Source organism: Pleurodeles waltl, chromosome 9 (genome assembly GCF_031143425.1).
Source record: "Pleurodeles waltl isolate 20211129_DDA chromosome 9, aPleWal1.hap1.20221129, whole genome shotgun sequence".
NCBI lineage: Eukaryota > Metazoa > Chordata > Amphibia > Caudata > Salamandridae > Pleurodeles > Pleurodeles waltl.
In genome coordinates, this window is record NC_090448.1 from 566361436 (window position 1) to 566375515 (window position 14080).

Genomic DNA, 14080 nt, shown 5'->3' on the forward strand with positions numbered 1-14080 from the left:
TTGTCCATTTTCACGCCAGAGCAGTGACTGGGGGTCCCTGACCCGGTGTAGAATGGATTATGCAAGGACACCGTTTGTGCCCTTCAAAGCATTTCCAGAGGCTCTGGGAGGATACCCCTCTCATGACTGTAACACCTATTTCCAATGGGAGAGGGTGTAACACCCGTCTCCTAAAGGAAATGCATTGTTCTGCCTTCCTGGGATTGAGATGCTCAATCCCCAGGAGGGCAGAAACCTGTCTGTGAGGTGGCAGCAGCTGGGGCTGCAGTGGAAACCTCAGATAGCTGGTTTGGCAGTACTGGGGGTCCATGGTGGAGCCCCCAGTGTGCATGGAATTGGCCCCCCAATACCAGATTCGGATTGGGGGTTCAATTTCACAATCTTAGACACCTGACATGGCCATATTCGGAGTTACCATTGTGAAGCTGCATCTATGTTTTGACATATATGTAGGGTGCGCTTATAATGGTGACCCGCACTCATGAAGTCCGGGGAATTGGCCCTGGACGACATGGGAGCACCTCTGCTAGTGCAAGGGTGCCCTCACACACAGTAACTTTGCATCTAGCCTTCAGTAACTAAAGGTTAGATATATAGGTGACTTATAAGTTACGTGGTGCAGTGAAAAATAGCTGTTAAATAGTGTGTGCACTATTTCACTCAGGCTGCAGTGGCAGTCCTGAAGGATTTTTTGTATGAGCTCCTTATGGGTGGCAAAAGAAATGCTGCAGCCGATAAGGATCTCCTGGAACCCCAAAGAGAGCATAAGCACTGGAGTTCTGGTTAGCAGAACTCCAGTGACACAGTCAAGCATATTGACAACACATATAGGCCACAAACTATGAGCACTGGGGTGCTGGCTAGCGGGATCCCAGTGAGACAGTAAAAACACAGTGACAAATAGGTCTCCAACTATGAGCACTAGGGTCCTGGCTAGCAGGATCCCAGTGAGACAGTAAAAACACACTGACGAACACTGACAATCAGGCCACAAGTGGGGGTAACCATGCTAGAAAGCGGCTACTTTCTCACAACTGTTTCCCAACTTTTTGTAAAAACACAACCAACCTGGGTCAGTTAATTCTGATAATTTAAAAACTTCAGCTGAAATGTCATTCATTGAGTCTCTTGTGCTGTGAAACCGAAGCTGGGCAGGCAGCTAAACAAGCCATCTTCCCAGGATGCTTGCTTGCCTGAAAGAAATGCAAATGTATGCTACGAGTTAATCCGCAAATGTAACGAATGTTTGGAAGCAGTACTAGCTTTAATTGATCAAATCACTGGAAGCATTGTGATGACAAAGAGTTATTCTTTTTGAGTGATAGTGCAGACAGTCAACACTTAGGGGGTCATTATGAACATGGCGGTAAACACCGTCTCTCGCCGTGGCGACGGTGAACAGAATCCCGCCATTGGCAGTGAACAGAAACCCGCCATATAAAGATGCAAAAACCAGAATCTGTCAAAAATATTCCTACCACCGGTCACCGCCAGGGCTTTGTCGGCAAAAAAGCTACACATTCCACCCCGCCACCACCGAGCACACAAATCCTCCGCTCTCCAAATAATGATGCACAAATCACCGCGGCGGACAGTGGATGTCGAACGACCATTGGCGGGTACAGACCGCCAAGGCCAGCAAGTGGACCCAACAGTAAGAAATGCACACATTGGCAAGTTTGAAACCCACACCTGACACACACCCACAACACCATAAAACACACACAGACACACCCAACAATCCTTTGCATTGCCAATAGGAGAAGCCAGACAGAAATCACTACAGGCAGACACTGAACACCACATCACACGACTCACACACCCAATCACACAACAGCACCGTCACCAATATCCACACAACACACCACCCACAACACACACCATGGCACCCCCCAAGCACCCACGCTTCACAGAAAGGGAGCTAAGGACCATGGTGGATGAGATACTCAAGGTCGAGCCACAAATATTCTGGGCACAGGTCCAGCACACACCTATCACCAGTAAGATGTAGTTATGGCAGACCATTGTCAACAAGGTCAACACAGAGGGAAACCATCCACGCACGAGGGATGACATCCACAAGAGATGGAACAACCTGCGCGGGAAGGTGAGGTCTATGGCATCCTGGCACAACATTGCAGTCAAGAAGACTGGTGGAGGACCTCCGCCAACACCCCGACTACACTGACTGGGAGGAAAAGGTACTGGCCATCCTGCACCCTGAGGGCCTCACTGGACTCACTGGAGGAATGGACTCGGGTAAGTCATCTACAATTACCCCATTTCCATCACAGCTGTAATGCATGCACCACCTCACCCCTCCAACTACCACCATTATCACTACCCCACCAAGGCCATAATCACTACATCCAGTCACGCTGCATGCCCACAAACCCATCAACAGGCCCACATCCCTCCCCCTGTGCACAGCCACCTACCCCTGCAAGGAATCACAGTGGGACTACACCACCCATAATACACCTCCACATTCCAAGCAAAATGCAATGGCAACCTCACAAAAGCACCCTGCAAGGCCCACCAGTGGAAACCCTGCACAAGATAGGCCTGCCCTGTGCACCCCATCCGATTTTGCAATTGTAACATACATGTCCATTAACCCCAACAGGCACCACCACCCATTCCACCCTGACCGACAGGACAAGGAGTGGCAGCGGCCCACATGGAGACAGAGGCACCACTCAGGACACTGTAGAGGGAAATCTGGACAGTGAGGAATACTCTGGCCCTTCACACAGTCCTGGCCTCTCACCGTCCAGCAGCCCCACCCAGGACACCACTGACACCCCTACCACCCAGCCACCAACATCAGCTCTGGGCAACCGGCCCCACACCTGTGCATCCAGGCCACAGACTGGTGGAACACAAGGACAGAGGCCAGAGTCACCACCTACCAGCAGGCAGGAAGACAATGGCCCCAGTACACGTGGTACTGCCAGACCTGTGCAGGAGACACAGGTGTGGAGCTAGGCACAGTGGGAGGGCATCAGTGGCCCAGGGGGGAGGCCAAAGGATGGATGCTGCAGCCCAGGAGGTGATCTCTGAGGTCCTGGGAGCATACCACCATACCCAGGACAGGATGGGCCAGATCGCGGTCACCCTGGAGCAGAATCAATTCTGCAGATAGCACACCACCAAGAGGCCAAAGCTCAATGCCACCATGGCCACCATAGCAGGGGTGCTGCTGCACCACTTCCCAACCCAGCCTGAGACCCCCACAGACCAGGAATCCCCTACCACAGACCAAGATACAGACCAGCCATCAACATAAGCAGCAGCAACTGGACTGGTGCCACTATCTAAGGACACACAGGAGACTAGCACCTCTACCCGTACAGGCCAACACCAGGCACCCAAACGGTCCCTCAGGCCCAGATATGGCACTGGAACACCTTCCAAGACCAAGGCACGGTCAAAGAAGTGACAAAGACACAAGCTATCCCCCAAGTGTGCCACTGAATCGCCATCCCCACCGTGCAATATCAACTCAACAACATGTAAAATACAGATGCTCTTAGTACCACTGCCAACAATTGCTGAGACCATGTAGCCAGTATGGACATCCACCAGCAGCCAACTCCCATCACTGTAAAGAACACCATGGCATCCCTGACACCTAATAAAACACATGTACACCAATGTCAATGTCCCTGGTCAGTATGTTGAATCAAATCGAAGTGTGCATGCAATTGTCATTGAAATCATATAATCATACCTTTATTGCAGGATTGGCACCCCACGTACATCATGGGGTGGTGTCAAAGGAAATGTCTAACAAGTTGTTCATCAAGTCACATGTCACCTGCAAACCTTGTTATAGTAAAAATGTCTATAGATCCAACACCCACATAGGGGATAAGTCATACCGAAAGTATGCAGCACAGACAACAACAGCAGCAAATAGTTAATCTTAGTCACTGGAAGTATAGTTGGATCAGTTGGTTCCTGGAGTGTACATCTTCCCCCTCTTCATCATCACCATCACTCTCAGCCCTTCTCAGAGGAAGCTGGTCTGGATATACAGCACCCTCCTCCCCCAAGAGGGGAATAGATTTCCTCACAGCCACGTTGTGCAGCATGCAGCAAGCCACCACTATTCTACAGACCTTTTCAGGGCCATAGGTCAGGGATCCCCCAGAAATATGTAGGCAATGGAATCTAGCCTTCAGGAGACCTATAGTGTGCTCAATCACCCTCCTAGTACATCCATGGGCCTCATTGTAATTCCTCTCAGCATCTGTCCTAGGATTCCTCACTGGTGTCAGGAGCCAATACATGTTGGGGTAGACAGAATCACCTTCAAAAGTGGACAAAACAGGACTGTAACTAACAACCCTCAGTTGCAGACAGCCTGGCTATCAGCTATGTACAGAAAATGTGTCACACACACTTACCTATGATCCATTCTCTGCCCCCTTGTAGTTGTTCCATCATGTGTGGCACACCGCTGTTCCTCAGCACAAAGGAATCATGGACTGATCCAGGGAACGTGGCATTCACATGTGAGATGTACTGATCTGCAGTACACACCAATTGAACGTTCATAGAGTGAAAGTTCTTCCTGTTTCTGTACACCTGTTCACTTACTTTTGGGGGGATGAGCGCTATGTGGTTGCCATCAATGGCACCTATCACATGAGGAATGTTGGCAAAGGCATTAAAGTCTGACTTGATGGCAGGGAGTTCAACACTTTCGTGAAACCTCACATATGACTGCAAGTGTCAGATAACTGCATTCAGGAATCTGGACAGTACGAGGCAGAACATTGGCTGAGAAACACCAGCACCCATGCCCACTGTCACCTGAAATGAGCCCGTGGCCAGTAAATGGAGTGCAGAGAGCACTTGCACTTCAGTAGGGATGGCATGCTGATTCCGATTAGCCGGTCTGAGTGCTGGATCCAGTAATGCACAAAATTCACGAATAGTAGCACGAGTGAGCCTGTAACTGATAATGATGTTACGCTCCACCATGGTTTCCAAATCAACAAGTGGTCTGTACACTGATAGGGCCCTCCCTCGCCACATGGGTCTGTACCTAGGAGGAGTGGTGAACACATGTGAGGGACACACATTCATCTGCTCAACATGTTGAGTATTCAGCACTGCTGGCAAACAAGTCGATGATACATATGCATTGTAGGATGTTAAACTGGAGTGACATGTCCTCGACTGATACATCTGGACTGTTGTGGTGGGTAAATGTTTTTTTGTCCATGCGTTTGGGGGATGGGGTCCGTAGGGCATGCATGGAGCCAATGAGAAATTAATAACTGTGTAGTAGTGTGCAAAATGTCTGCCCCCAGTAATCCAGATATGTAGCAGTGGCAGGGACATCATACCGCTAGCGGTTGTTGTAATGGCGTAAGGCAGTGTTCACCGCTGTGCAACCATTCATTGGTTAACATGGTTGTCAATGGGAAATATGGGCCTATCATGATCGTCGCCAGCGGTGATGGTGCACACTGCCGCGGAGTGTATGCTATCTTGTCACCCCAACTTCACTTGACTCCCGGATTATGTGCATGCAAGTACTCCACTGAGTGTACTGCTGTGTCCTGACTCTGGTCCTGGAAATGGCACGAGTGACAGGGGAAAGGGCCCCGGCCTTCACCACGGAGGAACTGGAGAAGCTGGTGGATGGGGTCCTAACCCTGTATGTCAAGCTTTATGGTCGACCAGAGGTACAGGTGAGTAGGCGGATTGGGGTGCATTGATGTGTGTAATGGTGTTATATGGCTGTAAACATGTGTGCACGATTTGACACTGTACAGCCGTGGAATGCATGACATACTGCGTGTATGAGGTGCTGAAATGCTGTTTAAGTGTCTGTCCCATAGGGGACGTATAGCCAGCTGTATCAAATGGGCATTGTCTGACCTCTGTGTTACTTTTCTGTGTGTCTCCTAAAGGTCAGCGCCCATCAGAAGAGGGGAAAATGGCAACCCATCACCAGGGAGGTGCGGACCCTGGGTGTTTACAAATGGCGGAGCACCCACGGCAGGAAGCAGTGGAAGGACGTGCGGCACTGGGCCAGGAAGACCTGTGAGGCCCAGCTGGGGAAGTCCTCCCAACGAGAAAGGGGTGCCCGTCGGGCAATGACCCCCCTAATGCGCTGCATTCTGGCGGTGGCGCATCCAGACTTGGATGGGCACTTGAAGGCTGCACAGCAGACACAAGGGGGTGAGTACAGAGACCATCGTATGCCTCTTTGATGGATGTCTGAGGGTGCTGTAGTATGTATGCTGTCTTGTGGCAGGGACTCTGACAGATGTCATTTAGCATATTGGACCCCATGGGCAGTTAGATGATAAGGGACAGGTCTGCAGTTCTTCAGGTCCTTCTGGGATGTTGGCGATGGATGTATACCAGGGTTGTGTCCACTAGTCAGTGGCATAGCCATGAGTATAGCTGTAGGTGCTGCATGGTGGCATAGGTATATTTGCTGGGTGGGAGTATGTGTGAACCAGTTATGTACATCCATTCAGCTATTTACAAATGTCTCTCCTGTTTTGTCTCCCCACCCCTGTTCTCCTGTGTTGTCTGTGTACATCAGCATCATCTGGCAAGGGAGCAGTGGCACCGGCGAGTGGGGATGCAGCGGCCCACGGTTCCAAGGAGGCAGAGTCGAGCGACGCCAAGGGGACCAGTGGGTTGGAGAGTGAGGAGAGTACCACTGGTTAGACAACTACCACTGGAGGTAGTGATTCTAACACCTCTTACAATGGGAGCTCCCTGGTGGTGGCGGACCCTAGTGGGCCCACCCATTGTTTGTTATACTATCACCGCCCTCCCAGTTGCTTCCTACCCAGTTGCCTGTGCCCGCTCACCCAGAAGGGTGGGCATCACCATCGCCCCAGGCACCTCATCCACTAGCCCAGTCAGCCCTGCTGCCCTCAAGGAGGAGGCTTTTGATCTCCTGAGGACCATCTTTGTAGGACAGACGACCATCGTCAATGCCATCCAGGGGCTAGCATCATAGATGCAGCAGACCATTGCCTACCTGGATGGCATTCACAGTGCCATGTCTGGCCTACAGAGATCCTTTCGGGCTCCGGCCTCCTCTTTGACGTCAGTCAGTGTCCCTGGTCTTTCCGTCCCTTCTCCAACCACCTCTACCCCTTCCAGCACCCCACTCCCTTCACCCATCCCAAGCACACACTCTGACAGCCATGCACACACCTCAACACACAAGAAGCACACAGAGAAACGCAAGCACCACACTTCCCACCACAGGCATACACACAGCCAACATACAAAGGCACACGCAAAAACATCCACTTACCCCAGTGTGTCCACCTCTTCTGCCTCCCTGTCTGTCACCTCTACATGCACACTCACAGGCACTGCCCTTCATTCACTCTTTCTGGCCCCATCCTTGCAGTCACCACAACATCAGACATCCAGTCATGCACCCCAGGTACCACACCTGCACTCACCACAACGTCTCTGAGTTCCACTTGCAGCACACTCACTAAACTTGCAGACACCCAGACAACATCCATTTTCAATGGCAGCCTATCTTGTCCCACTGTGTCCACCCCCCTCCTCCCAAAACACTCAAACTTTCCCAGACACCCACCCAACACACATCCACCACACCTCAGGATACTGTACAGTCACCTGCATCTACATCACGCACACATACACCTGTTTTGGCCACTCCTTCTACCTCCACTCCCACACCATCCTCCAGGTCCACCCCGATTACCCCTAAGAAACTTTTCCTATCCTGTGTAGGCCTTTTTGAACCCACCGGTCCACCCCGTCTCATCCCTAAACGTTCCCACCTCCTTGCCCTGTCCACTCCTCCCCCGTCCAAGTCAGACCCTTTCTGCCCTTCACATTCCCGTGCACCTTCCCCTGTGAGCAAGAGACCCCGTGCTGTCCCAGGTACATCTGCCGCACCCCAGTCCAAGGCCGCTCCCCCTCCTTCCAAGACAAAACCCAAACCCCCTCCACCTCCCAAACGTAAGCCCAAACCCCCCTCCCAGACATAAGTCCCCACCCCGCCACTCACTGCCCCTGTTCCCTGAGGTGCCTGGCTGCCCCATTGATGCCCCTTTATGGTGGAGTACCATTTGCACATGTGAGTCAATTTGGGACCATTTGGGCCCATCAGCCTTTTAGCTATGGGCTGGCCATTGGCCTAGCTTGGACATTCTGTTGCTCCTGGAGCGTTATTAAAGTTTGTGTGGTCAGTGTTGGCATTGGCACACTCTGGATCTGTGGTTCCTCATTTCATTGTGGGGGGGTGTTGTGCACATGTGTGTACTTTGGGCAGGTTTAATTTGCCTTGTGTCGGGTGAGTACCTCCTGCTCTGGGGTGTATTGCTTGTGATGTTGTAAGAGGTTGTGGGTGCATTGCGGGGTGGGTGGAGTGGGTGGGTATGTAACTGTGCCCTTTCTTCCCTTGTTTAGTAGGTTGCAGTACTTACCGTCATCATCTTCATCAGCGGTCTCGGTCGTGGAGGTATATGGCAAGGAGCAGGACTGGCATGTTTTGCAACTCTCTCTTCACGTCTGCTTCAGCGTGTTGTATGAGCCTCCGGTGAGGGTTTCCTTTTATTTGGTTCATTTCCGCCTGGCTTTTCGTGGCGGTGGTTTCCGCCCTGGAACTGGCGGCGGTCTAGTGCTTCATTATTTGTTGGGTGGGTAGGGACTTTCCATCGGCCTGTGGACAGCCTCTTCCATCGCTGTCGCCACTCCTCTGCTGGCGGTGAGTGGTTTTCAGGCTGCCTGTTTTTCATGTGCACAAAACAAAGGGTGAACAGGGAGATTACTGGTCCAGTGTACACTCTCCCAAAATACAACATACAACAATCATAAAGTACACTGTTCCAAAAAGAAAGTCTGACGAGGAGTGTGCCCAGTGATGAAGCTTGACATCCTATTGGGTGTGTGAGGGCTCCCCAGCTCCTGATTACAGTTGCCTTTTGATCAAGCAATACTTTCTTTTTGGAACAGTGTACTTTATGATTGTTGTATGTTTTTCATGTACTTCATTATTTGGCAGGCCAGACCGCCTGACGGTTGACAGTAGGTACTGCCACCGCCGGCAGTGAGGCCTTTTCTGCTGTGTTCATAATGAGGGCCTTAATCTGTGAAGTGGGTGCTATTAATTGTAATTAAATGTTTATAGCTCTTGCTATCCCAGGAAGTGTTGAAGGGACAATAATGTAAAAAGAAAATGCATTACTTACAATCTTGGTATCACTAAAATCCATATTTTGGAAGCACCTTTTTGCTCGTTTTGTAATAGTCAATCTTATACCGTGTTCGATGCAAGCTTCAAACAATGCTTACATTTTCACTATGCTTTCTGTCACAGCTTGCGACCTTGTAGCACTAAAAATACACAACTCACTACTCTCCAGGACAGAGCCTGCTGGCCTGGAGGTGGCATTGCCACAGTCTACAAGAACACCCTCTACCTGACAACCACCGAGTCACAGTCTCAGCCAACCCATAAACACCTACATTTCCAGACTGAGACAAACCCCAAGTCCACCCTCTGTGGCACACTCATCTACTGGCTGCCAGGCCCCGACTTCATTTCTGCAGAGCCGTACACATCCTCAACCTGTCTTCTAAACAGGGAACAACATCACCATCTCTCACACCTCCGAATTGGACCGACCACAAGTGCATCTTCTTTACCTTCACTAAGAACACTGTATGCCACTATGGCCCCCAATCCCACCGGCAGATGCTGGGCAAAGTTATAGAAGCACAACTCACCAACACTCTCAGTCACTCCCCTCCACCGGACGCTGCAGATGCTAAAGAAGCCACTTGCAGTCTACACCTCCGGTTATTGGAATGTGCCAACAACGTAGGTCCCCCCTCAGGAAACCAGCAGGAAACCGAGATAGCAAAACACCTAAATGGTTTATAACCTACAAGAGTCCAAATGCTCCTGCAGATGACTGAAACGCAAATGGAGAAACAGCTAATCAACCGAAGATCGCATACCCTACAAGAAGGCAATGACCACGCACCACCAAAACATCAAAGCCACCAAAAAAGCCACCATTCAAGAACACCTCAGCACCAGCATTCACAACAGCAAAGAGCTCTTCACCATTGTCAAAGAGTTCATGAAACCTGGGACAGACACCCCATCCATCCCTCCCTCCCAAGACCTCTGCGACAACCTCGCCACCTTTTTCCACTGAAAAATCGCAGTCATTTACAAAGGCTTCAAGAACCAAAAACGTCCCACACCACCCACAAATACCACCAGGGACCCAGCATCACGCCAGATCCCTGACCCCGATCACCAAAGAAGACACCCAAAGAATCATTAACTATATCTACTCAGGAGCACCCTCAGATCCGTGCCCTCATCACATCTTCAACCTGGCCAGTGCCACCATAGCACCTGAGCTATGCCGCACTATTAACTGATCCTTCGAGACCGCCACCAACCCATCAGACTGGAAGCACACCGAGATCAACCTGCTACTCAAGAAACCCACAGCCGACCCAAGGGAGTTGAAAAACTGCAGACAAATCTCTCTGCTTCCTTTCCTAGCCAAAGTAGAATCCGGATTCAGGAGCAACCACAGCACCGAAACAGAACTCAGAGCAGCAATCAACGACATATGCGACATACTAGACCACGGAGGCACAGCCTCACTCATCCTTTTCAACTTCTCTGCCGCATTCATACGCATACACACCATCTCCCACTACACCCTCTGCGCCAGACTCCACAATGCTGGTATCCGAGATGAAGCACTGGAATGGATCAGGTCCTTCCTCACCGGAAGAACACAGAGTGGCAGACCACCGCCGTTCACGTCAGAACCCAAAAATACATTCTGCGGAGTGCCCCATGGATCATCACTCAGCCCGACGCTTTCTAAAATCTACAATACCTACTAGCCAAAATCCTCAAATATCATGGGCTAAACAGAGTCTCCTACACTGATGATACCCATCCGATCCTCGTCATGTCCGACAACCCTGTAAAGACCAAGAGAAATTTACTCAATGGGATGAGAGCAGTCACCGCCTGGATGGAAGCCAGCTGCCTCAAACTCAACTTTGACAAGACGGAGAGCCTCATAATCGGCTCCACCCCTTCTGCCTGGAACAACTCCTGGAGGCCCAAGACACTGGGAAATGCCCCCTCTCCCACGGGCCAAGCACGCAATCTGGTCATTATCCTGGACTTCTCTCTATCCATAACCCGTCATGCTTCCACAGTCTCTGACTCCTTCGAAAGATCTTCAACTGAATCCCCTCCGACATGAGGAAGACAGTCACCCACGCACTCATCACTAGCAAACTGGCCTATGGCAATGCACTCTATGACAGTATCACCAATAAACTACAATCAAGACTACAAAGAATCCAGAATGCAGAAGCCAGACTCATCCTGGACATCCCCGACACAGCCACATCTCCTCCCACCTCCTACACTGGCTCCCAGTCCACAAGTACATCACATACAAACTCCTGATCCACGCCTAAAAGTCACTAAACAACGTAGGACTGGCATACGTCAACCACCGCCTCTCTTTCTATGTACCCAACAGACAACTCTATTCTTCCCAGCTCACCCTCACAGCTGTTCCCAAGATCTGGAAAAGCACAGCAGGAGGAAGATCCTTCTCCTACTTCGCAGCCAGGACATGAAGCACGCTACCTCTCAAACTCAGCAGACCGCATCCCTGAAGCAGTTCAGGAAGGACCTCAAAATCTGGCTCTTCAACTGAGCAGCGTGCCAGCAAACAGCGCCTTAAAACCATATGAGTGATTAGCCACGCTTTAGAAATCACTGATTGATCGATTGATCTCCACTGCACAAACCAAGATTTAATTTCTGTGGCTTTCTGGTTACACACTGAGCTCTGAAGCACATTAAGTAAGAGAGGTTTCATATTGTACTATAGGAAATTTCCCACTGAGTAAGAACTGTATTTCTTTATTTGTTTTTCATTTAAACTTGTATATGAAGCTACAAGACCTAAAAAACGTACAGAATATTTAGATTTTTTAGGCACACCTTTGAACCCAACCTCATGTTCACAGACCTCGTCCCCATTGCATGCAGTAAACCATACTTTTTTTAATAGACTTCGACCGATGCGTGTGAAAGTACAGTGCTGGCAAAAAAAGGAAGATCGGAAACGAGTGAACAGATATGGTAATTGTGTGCTTGGTTTAGTGTTTGAATGTGATTACTTAACGGTGTAGCTTTCTATCAGCAGGTGTTAGTGGCAGCGGATGCAATTTAAAATTAGTGGAGCTGGTGGAGGGGGATGTGGGGGATGTGTGGGGGATTTTAATAATAAAAAGAAATCTAAAGCATTTACCTGGTGCTGCTGGCCACCTCGCGCTCCTCTGCCTCCTGGTCCCAGCAGTCCAAGGGACAGCTTCAGAAACCGCCATGCAATCACCATGCTGCTCCTCTCAAGCTATTACCAAGCAGGATAGCAGCACAGGGATTAGCCCGAGCGGGCTGGTTTACCGCTCGCTCAGGCACAGGGAGTCTGTGCGGTTTCTCCAACCTGGCAGTCAAATACAGCTCGGTTGGAGAAACCTAAGGCCAAACCGCCATGCACACTTAAGTGCACTCCACTTCTCCCCCCCCTCCCCTAGGCAGTTCGCTAGTTGATACTTCCAGTGGTTGGATGAAAACACAGAATTGATGGCATGCTAGGAACTGGAGACCCACATCCATGTTTATGCATTCCCAAATGGGAAACTGTTTTAAGCAACCCATGTTTCTTAAAGGACCAGTTGCTGCATTAACAAAAAACAAGTTTTCCATTTGCAGACATTTTGGTGGCGCAGGCAGCAGTTCACAAAGGGGAAAGTGCCCATGGGGACACCATTCTCTTTGCAAATCAGTTGCGATCCCAATTCAAGTGTTGGTAATTCATCAATGGTTTGCAACCACAGTTGCTGTCTCACACTATTGATATATGCCACAGCAAATCACATAAAGAAGAGAACAACCTATTCATGCTCTTTTCTAATTGCAGTTTGGGGTGAGTCCCAAAGGCTATTCATCTAACCCGCAAAATAAATTTAATACATTCCTAACAGTCATTTTCCGGTCAAACCATAGTATTTGGGATTGCAAATTTGCTTTGTGTATCTGGCCCTAAATTTGCTGTTGAAATGAACAATTCCAGCCTTTTAAGATCGTTGTAAAACACAATGGAAGAGAATACAATTGCCTCCTACCACATAGAAATTAGAGGAGAGACCAGGTACTAAGACTAAAGAGATAAAACTGAAAAGAAATGTCAAAATTAAGTTGGATAAAGCGGGAGAGAAGTAAGCATATCAGCATAGATAAGTGTAGTACCGAATGCAAATGGCATGAAGGCATCAACTTTTTTGAAACTTCCATTTTCATCCAGGAAGTGTCCAGGGTTGAATTTTTTTGGGTCAGAGAAATATTTTGGATCATTCAAAGAAGTGGTCAGCATTGAAAAGACATTAGTTCCCTGCAAAGCAAATAAGAATATTGTCAGGAAAAAATTAAATCAAATTTCTAATTACAAATCATTTGATCAATAGTTAGGAATTAAGAACTAAAGAATTTCAGTGTATTTCAGTAAGAGTGAAATATCTTGGACAGAAATGGCTAACCTTTACTGAAATCTAGACGTTAATGAAGGTGCAAAGGAAGATGTTGTTATTTGAATGGAGGAGAGAGTCAGAGGCAATATTTTTATGTCAGAACAAGAGAACATACAATGAGCAATCAGAATTCAATGCAAGTATTGTTCATCCCTTCATAGCTATGACAAGCAGCAGGCAATCTCTATAGAAGTGTGTGTTACATTTTAGCAAATACAACCATTGACAGTAACAAATAAATCACAACAAAAATCCCAAACCACTTCAGAAAAATCTATAAACAATTGATTAGCTAAAATACATCAAAATCATAAAATAGGTTAAGGAGAACAAAAGATATGAATGTTTAAACTTTTAAAGCAAAATGCTCCAGGTAAATGTTAAGAGCCAATAAATAGTCACTGCTCCTGGTAGACCAGTTTGTACCAAGATTCCAGGCCTACTGCAATGAAGCAGA

General features: G+C 48.9%; 1 protein-coding gene across 2 annotated transcripts in view; it reads right to left on the minus strand.

Annotated features, from left to right (window-relative positions):
- LOC138259667 (cytochrome P450 2A13-like) overlaps positions 1-14080 on the minus strand; it is a 918770-nt gene that overhangs the window by 157893 nt on the left and 746797 nt on the right. For both annotated transcript variants that reach the window (XM_069207539.1, XM_069207540.1), the window contains exon 8: positions 13346-13487. In XM_069207539.1, the coding sequence (XP_069063640.1) occupies positions 13346-13487 (142 nt within the window). The remainder of the gene's footprint in view (positions 1-13345; positions 13488-14080) is intronic.